Here is a 9,347-nt window from a genome sequence, read left to right as displayed (position 1 = left end):
CGTTCAATTCATGCGGCACCCATTTTCCGATCTTCTGAATCTTTCCCATGGCACGTAGACGCATGGAAATGGCTGGTTGAGTAACACCCAATTGCTCGGCAAGCATTTTTTGCGATTGGGTATCGTCCTCATCCAAAAGAGCCTGCAGTTGATGGTCCTCAACCTTCCTGGGCCGATTTTCATGCTTCTTGTCGCTCAGGTAAAAATTTCCATCTTTGAACTGATGAAACCAATCTCTGCACGTGGTTTCCGATAAAGCTCTGTCTCCATAAGCCTCCACAAGCATTCGATGTGCTTCGGCAGCCGATTTCTTCAAATTAAAGCAGAAAAGCAAAGCTTGCCGCATATGCTCTTTTTCTGGCACAAAAGTAGACATGATTACAAAAAAACAAATATATGTTGTTGTATGAAATAGCTGATGATGTGCACTGATTAATGTTGACAGACGTCAAAATCATCAAAAAAACAATATGGCAACTTAATGCCATATTGTTTTTTTGATAACCTCATGGTAACTTAATACGCTCGCTTATGCCATCTATTAGCAAACAGCGGATTTAAGCTTATACACCTGGTAAGTGCTTAATATGTCTCAGAACATGATCAGTTACAGCAGTAATTATAATACACAACTTTAACACTACATGGGTTGTTATCCTGTACCTCTGATTCCACATGTTTTCATACACCCTTTTTGGTAAGGACTAGCTCAACTGCAAATGACTGTATCAAAGGTATTGCTGCCATTGAATTTTGTAATCCCATAGGTTTTACCTTCACTTTCTCTTTTCACTATCTTGAGATCAGAATTTACGACACTTGACAAAGTTTAGTGAAGGAAATTCACCTGTGAAATATCACAATTTAGAAAAATCCTTACTAAACACTTAAGCATTTTTCAGTAACTTATTTAACCATTTGGTTGAATGTTTTCAAGTTTCTGGACAACATGGAGAAGTTTACACTGACACATCAATTCTATGCAATATGACCCATGTAAATATCATATGACTAGTTTATTATTGGTCACTGATAAACCAATGCACAAAATTTTGATTTTTAGCCAAACATAACCCAACTTTTTAACTCACAAGGAGACAGCCAGATGTTTGCCTCTCCAATTCAAATGAAAGCTGGTGAGTAAGTAGCCCTAAACGTAAACAGATTCTTGTCCAAATAATAGGACCCACTTCTCAAGTATTTCCAAAAAATGGGCCTCTGGACAAAAAAGACAAGTCTGATATGAAGATCGGGTAGCATTGTTACAGAATTTTTTTAATTGTTAATGTTATAGATAATTTCCTCATGCACTCACGTTTGTTACACTTCAAATATAACAATATAACCCTATCTGAAAATTAATATGAAGAAGTAAAAATTTTATTTAATGATGACATACAAGAGTTAAATCTACAGAGACTGTTTTTGCTAAATAGGAAATGGTGTTATGTTTTTTAATCTCTTGTGTTATATGCTTTAAATGTGAGAAATAACAATAGTAATAATAATGCTAATGATAGAGTAAAATAACAAAAATTATTTGTTACACATTAAAAAAAAAGTGCAAAGGCTCAAACCTATATCATGCAACTCCCATACCTAGCATCTTATCCACTCAGCTATATCAATTATGAGAATTGAACCTTCCAAAGATCTATAAGCTAAATACTCAATTTTTAGAAGCCCATTTTTCAGAAACACATGAGAACTGGGTCCTATTTGAACAAGGATGTGTATGCGTTCGCCAAGTTTTGTTCAAATCGGAGAGGCAAATGTCTGACTATCTCCTTGTCAGTCTGCATTTTCCCCTACAACCAATTTGAGTTAACCAGGTTCACTGTATTTGATTTCTAGATGAACTACAAGATTAGTTCAAATAGTTTCAGGGTTGATTACATGCAGTTGCATTATGATTAATATAAATGGAAACATGAAAATCATGCAATAAACTTGTCAAAATTTTTCATTTATAGCTTTTTAAGAGATTTTAATTATTTTTAAATACTAATATTAAAAATATATTATTACAATACAATATTAGTCTATGCATAATTTATTCTCAAAAATTCATAATATTTCTAGTAGAATATTAAAATAAAGCTTCTGAATTAGTTTTAATAACTTAACAGAACATTTTTCTGATCATAAAACTTACTGAATTTTTTTTAAATTGTAAAAAAAAAGTTTCATTACATTTTAATTTTTTTTAAAAAATACTTCAAAAGAACAATAAAAATGTTCACATTATGATGTGAAGTACACATCTCACAACAGACCTTTACTTGTGGACTACTGCTGGAGCTGGAGTTTTTATCTTCTCTGAAGTTGTCTCCTATCCAAACACCCACAATAAATTAAATTGTCCAATAACTGCATTGTAATTTTATGCAATAGATGCAAGACTTACAAAAACGTCATTTTATTTAAACATCTTTTTGGCACCTTGAATAACAAATTCCAGGCAAAATTCATTTCAGGTTTTACAAAAGTATTCTCTCTTCAGTTGTGTTTTGACTCTCTAGTGCCTGTTTAAAAATGACATCTCAACAATATCTCAATGTACAGCATGTTAAAAACCAAATACACATTTAATAAGGTTTAATAAAAACCACTCTTGTACAGTCTTTCCTGATAATACTAATACAGTAATACCCCAAACTTATGTGATAGGTGAGACCGAGCGATGACCGCGTAAGTCGAATTTGCGTAAATCGGGGTATAATTTCACAATTTGTGTAAAATCCAAGTGGGATGTATGTAAGCTAATAAATGTTCTCGTTAATCTTATCTCGTCTTTTCATTTGTTCACGGTTACAAGAAATCACTACATAGAGTCTCTCAAGTCTCCGTAGATATAACAAACACAGAAATAAATAACAAAATAAATTGTAGCTATGTGTCAATTCCGCGCGACACGTCCGAACATGTAAGCTGAACAATAGTGTGGGTGGAGTGAGTAATCAAGAGTTGCGTGGCACTCAAACAAAAGATGAATCGACGAGATTTGAAAATCGCATAACTCTGGGTTCGCGTAAGTCAAGGTATTACTGTATGTTATGTTTTATCTAAAAATTTCCATCTTGTCTGTCAGAACTGCTTTTTTGTCATAATATAAACATTTTTTTATTATTCTTTTGAAGTATTTTTTTAAGAATATTTTTAATTAATGGTTTAAAAATATTTTAGTATTAAGAAAATACAGAAATTTTTTAAAAAAATATTAAAGTTATTTGAACTGTGTGTTTCCAGATGCGAAAAATCACAATTGCTGACTTTTTAGAATCATTAAAACGCATTCGTCGGAGTGTTGCTACAAAAACATTGTCTGAATATAATTCTTGGAATCAAGATTTTGGTGATGTCAGTATCTGACAAAGATTTCATACTATTTTTGAAGAATATGCCATGGACTAAGAGAGGGAAATTATTGCTTTAAAATAAACTGACTTTGTGATCAATTTACGAATATTTCTCTTTTGAAGAATAAACTGCTAATTTTTGTGTAAAGAAGAGAGAATGGCTTTTGTAGGATACAATAAGTTTGCTTATGGCTCTCTCTTATTGGCTTTGCTACAGGAACTGCTAATATCAAATTCCACAAAAACTAATACCAGAAATTTATTAGCTGTTCTGTGTTTTTACATATTTAAAATGTATCAAAATATGTTTTCATATTTCTAGCATAAATTTTGTTTACATACATAAAATGATACTAAAATATGATGCACTATTAGGAAAATGTACACATTTGTAAATATTTAAGGAAGATATTTAGTCCATTTTGATAAGTTCTGACGTCATTAGTGGTAGTAAGACTTCCATGTGCTCAATATAAATATCTTTAAAATATATAAAATGAGCACTGTTCATAAATAGTCATTAAGTGAAACAGTTTAAGTTGAAAATTTTGTTTAATTGACAATGTAGGTATAAAATTTATTTAGAATTATCTATAAATGCTTGTAATTTTTAAAATGTATATATTTTATTTTAAAATTACAGTCGAATACTTTTTAAGAAAATAGATTCTTGTGAAATATAATGCTGAGAAAATTTTCATGAAGAAATGAAATACTACTAATTTTTATTTCAGCAATACTTCAGAACTTCTCTTGTACATACATTAGATGTACAGAATTCATCATCTGCAAAGCTAAAGAGAATACAAAGTTTTTTTTATAATGGTTATATAGATATATATCAATATAATTTGAATTTCTTTCAGATATTAAATTTCTCATTTATTGAATTCAAAATGTTTGACACAATAATCTTTAAATATTTCATTTTAAAAGTTTCTTTAATTATATTTCAAATCAGAGAGAATAAGAAAGATTTTAAATATATCCCAAGCAGATGTAATAAGTTTAGAATGTATTTTTGTTGAAAAAGTTTATTCTGATGAAATTATGGAATTCAAATATATAAGAATAATATAAATATTATAAATTATTAGCAGCATTCTTGGAATATGAGATGCTTTATAATTAAAAAATTAACAAGGAATGATAAACCAAAACTAATTAATATTTTATTTAATATAAAATATTACTAATTATCTCTAAAACAAAAGTAGGTAACTTCTTAAATTTTTTAATTTAAAAAAAATTAATATATACAATATATACATTTATATACTTATAATAATTTGTTGATTAAATTATCCATATTCTATATGTTTTGTTGCTGCTGATTTCAAACATTATCATGCCAATTCATAAAGCACTTTCCAAGAAAGTTATGTCATAGAATGTTTCAACTGTCTTGTTAATTATCATCTATAATCTGATGTTATGGTTAATTGTTGAATTCTTTTTTAATATTGTATGCAGCTTATTTGGTGCCTGTATATCTTTTGTATTATAACAAAACTATTTTTCTTACCTACTCACAAAATTTGCTTTATATATGTATATAAAATATATATATAAAAACATAAATACTATATTCATCATGCACCAAGCAATCAATACTTTGTGCAAAGGTCAAGTATCATTGTCATCTCTGTGATAAGTTGTTGAGTGTAAAATATACAAAGTTAAATATTTTCTAAAATGCAATATGTCTATTTGTGATTCCTAATTTTTAAAATTTACATTAATGTATTTTGTGAATGATGCTCAAAATGTGCACAATTTATATTTTAAGTTATACATAAAGAAAATGGAAATTAGCATTTAGTTCTCGTTATATTGCAAACCTGTTAAAAAATGTTTATAGATAAATTATATACATATTATTTTCATTTCATCATGTCACATTTTGAAGTTCAAATTTAAAAGAAAAGTCAAAGCTTGCCATAAAAATTTTCTACAAAATTTTTTATAAACAAATGTTAAGAAAACATTATTATTTCAAAATCAATGGATCATTGTCATTTTTGGTGGTAAATAATTTAGTTTCTGCCAGAATGCAATCACTTTAATTCATCATCGTTCTTCTCGTTAATTTTCTAACTTACCGATCCTAGAAAAGGCCAGTAGGTCTTTGAAAGGATTGCTGGAATATATAGCATTTTCATCTTACTTTTACTAAATTTATTTTGCCAATTCTGATATTGGAGATTGCATCAAAGCAGAGAGTTCAATAATATTTACATCATTCTTATGAAATGTTGTTTATGAGATAATTAATTTTTTCATTAACATCGCGCTTAATTTTAGTTTACATTACCTATGATCATTTTATTCATAAATATTAATTAAAGTTTTTGTTTTTTGCAGTAAATTGCTAATAATTAATTTATTCTGAACAGAAACTAAGCATCTTACATAACATAAAAAAAAATCATTCTTAAAGGTAACATTTTTATCATTGTATTCATTTATTAAATATATAATAGGAAAAAATATTTGCAGATTTCTTAGCTACAAATAAAGTTTCTGAAATTTGATATTTCGATAAGGTCAAATAGATAGATCATACTTTGGGTTTGGTCAATGTAGAGATCATATTTATAGATGGTCTTTAGTGGTATTGAAAGAATTTGATGTTTGCATTCAGACTATATGATAAGNAAAATTAAATATTGTTAATGTATATTGTTAATTTTTATAATTTTTAAGTGTTTTAAATACTAATATGTATTAATATACTATAGAATTACAACCTGAAGAAGTGAAAAGTGTTGATCCTAAAGAGGTGAGAGAAATATTATTTAATTCGCTTTGATTCAATGAAATTTACTAATTTTAGCTGAAATTGATAATTTGTAAATATTTTATCCATTCTAATTTCATTTTAAATATTTACTGATTAAATGTTGTTTGGATAATGATGATATTGCATAATTTGAAATATTTTGTAATAATTCATTTATGCAATGATCTAATTTTGTTTAGATGTAAGTTTATTTCTGTTGAATTCGGTAGTCTGTTTTACTTACATTTTAACTTTGTATATATTAGTATTATCTTTTAAAATCTGTCATTTTAATATAGTTTTTTGTAATCTTTTTCAAAAAATAATTACAAAAGTAATGTAAGTATGATTCCTGTAGCATTACAGCAGAAATTAAAGGCATGAATTTTCATGTTAAACTTGAAAGAACAGATTTTAGTTATAATTATCATAATGAAGCTTACACAACAACTGAACTACTGACAGAGAGGGAGAGAGATGAAACTCTATACAATATAGGAAAAATAATCACCTGGCATCATCTGTACTATCAAATGCTATACAAATCCTTCACTTGTCAGACAGTGAGAACTCAGTTTGCAACAACATGCATACATGACTTACAAATTTGATTTGTGCCAATGGCTTTGTACAAATGTCTATAGTGTTCTCTCTGGTGCATACAAATTTTACTTCCACTGTGCATCCTGCAACTAATTTATGTACAATTACATTACAAACTAACAAAGTACAAGTACAAACTAATATACTACATTAAGCATATATCTTAGTTTTCCATGTGACTATCATGGACTTACACAACTCAACTGTAGTGCTATTGTCAGCCAGCATTATTATTCTTGCTTGTTTTACTTTGTCTTCATTCCAGAACTGATCAACTTAATAGTTCTTATGAATGTTGATCATCAAAACATAAAATTAAGCTTTTATTATGCTCAAAACCACACAACTCTGTTTCGATGTAACCACAACACTGGTATTTCACCAGCTTGCAGTATACAACCACTCATTGAATATTGGTTATAGTGGTCATCAGTCCAGTCCAGTTTGCATTACAAAACATGGTCAATATGTTGGATGTGAGCCAATTTTTAAGACCTTGTTCTTTCCCTGCAGGTATTGTAAAACATGTTTGAAACCTTCCAGTATTGTATTCTGGATTTTCAAAGAACCTCCCCAATGGTTATAATATATGCTAAGTCTGCTCTAGTGGCACAAACTAGGTAATGTAAGGATCCCACTAATTCCTTGCATGGCACATTTATATATTTTTTTTTAGCTACAGTCACCAGCAATTTTTTTTTTTGCTTAACTTTGTGCCTGGCACAACTAGTAACTTTGCTAATTTACACTTTGATGTGTCACTGTTTCGATAAATATTTGACTTAATCAGTCTGGCATAAACTAAATGTGCCATCATTGTTCCTTAACACTTTGACACCAAGCAACAATGTTGGGGGTTTGCCAAAAATCATAATTGTAGGATCTGTACTAGCTTGTCTTAACATTTTCATGCAATATTTATTGGTAGCAATATTGTGAAATCAACATATGTAATTATAAGTTGTAGACCACTCAAAACAATGGAAAAGCACAGAAATTATCTCCACTTTTTGTTTAAATCAAAGTTGTTTACACATTCCATTGAACTATATATATGAGTCCCTTGTTTCAAGCCATATAAGTTGCCTATGTTTTTTTAGACTTGATTTGGCTTTGGCATGAAGCTATCTGGAATTTTAATGTAAATCCTTACCTGTAGTTTCCCATTCAGATATGAGATTTTTACATTGGCTACTTTGACACACTACTTGCACATTACTGTAGTACTGAATAAGATATTCAACTTAGTCCATGACTTGGTTAGTTCCACAGTCCACAAACATTTCCAGCAGCCGACTATGCCATCATGTTAACAGACACCATACAATCAATAATAGTCACTTCATGCTTGTTACTGCTACTGTCATTTTCTGGCTTGTCATGCAGAAGTGACAGAAATGATCATATGACCAGTTACCAGTGGTGCACCCAGAGGGGTGGCTAAGGGCCCTGGCACCCCAAAGTAAAAGCAAAAGAAACACTAGTAAATTTTCCAAAAATATTTTCCTAATTAAAATTTGTTTTTTTATTTATATTATATCAAGTGTTCTATTTCTATATTACTTATGAATTAGCAACCACATAAGGTGGGAATTTTATTGAGTTTGCATTAAAAAAATTTTTATCTGTTCAACACTACTTCCCAAGATTAAATCCCGAGTATGCCACTGGCAGCTCCTTTCTTCCTGTTCCTTTTGTTACTGATATTAATTGCAATGGATTGATGCTGCTCTTCATTGTTATCTTCATTATGATATTTCACATCAACATATAACATATATTTTTACTCTATGCAGAGTATATGCATTTTGCAATGGGTTATCAATCATATTGCTAGCATATCAAAACTTGTAGTAAACTGCTCATAACATAGGACATCTGTCACAATGTCCCCTCCTGCTGCCTGAAATTTTGACACTACTATTGCCAGGCTCATTGTATAATTATATGCCAATGTGTCTTCAACATACTTTGTCTATATCTAGTGACACTAATGCTTAAAATACTTGTGTGTGGCAAGAGTGTACATTTGTTTTAGCTTGTCCTACATTTACTGGGATTACATACATAGGTGTATAAGCTTAAATCCACTGTTTTTTAGTCAGAAAAACACACGTTTTTTCTTAGAAAGCAAAAACAAATTTATTCAAAGTACTTTCCCTCACTAGTGACACATTTGTTCCATCTCTCGGGCAATGTGTAGATACCATGCCAAAAAAATTTCTTCTCTTTCGAGGCAAACCACTCATCAAGCCATTTTTGGACATCTTCATAAGAATCGAAGCGCCGCTCAGCAAGCGCGTGGTCCATCGATGAAAAGAGGTGATAGTCGGAAGGGGCCAGGTCTGGTGAATAAGCGGGATGGGGTAGCACCTCCCAGTTGAGTGTCTCCAAGTAGTTTCGGACCAATGTTGACACATGCGATGGTGCATTGTCATGGAGGAAAATCAGCTTGTCATGTCTTTGCTGATAATCCGGCCTTTTTTCACGCAGAGCACAGTGCAATTTGATCAGTTGTTGGTGGTAGCGGTGAGCATTGACAGTTTCACCAGGTTTCAACAGCTCATAGTAGACAATACCCTGCTGATCCCACCAAACGCACA

At 30.3% G+C, this 9,347-nt stretch overlaps 1 protein-coding gene across 1 annotated transcript in view; it reads left to right on the top strand.

Annotated features, from left to right (window-relative positions):
* LOC111630916 (spastin-like) overlaps nt 1-4,938 on the top strand; it is a 112,281-nt gene extending 107,343 nt beyond the window's left edge. Inside the window, 1 exon segment of the mRNA XM_023375076.1 lies at nt 3,203-4,938. Within this exon segment, the coding sequence (XP_023230844.1) occupies nt 3,203-3,372 (170 nt within the window). The 3' untranslated portion in view covers nt 3,373-4,938.
* The last annotated feature ends 4,409 nt before the right edge of the window (nt 4,939-9,347 follow it).

This window comes from Centruroides sculpturatus, unplaced genomic scaffold (assembly GCF_000671375.1).
Source record: "Centruroides sculpturatus isolate CEXI.00-Female unplaced genomic scaffold, Cexi_2.0 scaffold566, whole genome shotgun sequence".
Taxonomy (NCBI): Eukaryota; Metazoa; Arthropoda; class Arachnida; order Scorpiones; family Buthidae; genus Centruroides; species Centruroides sculpturatus.
Note: the sequence above shows the minus strand (reverse complement) of the source record. Positions and strands in the feature narration are given on the sequence as shown.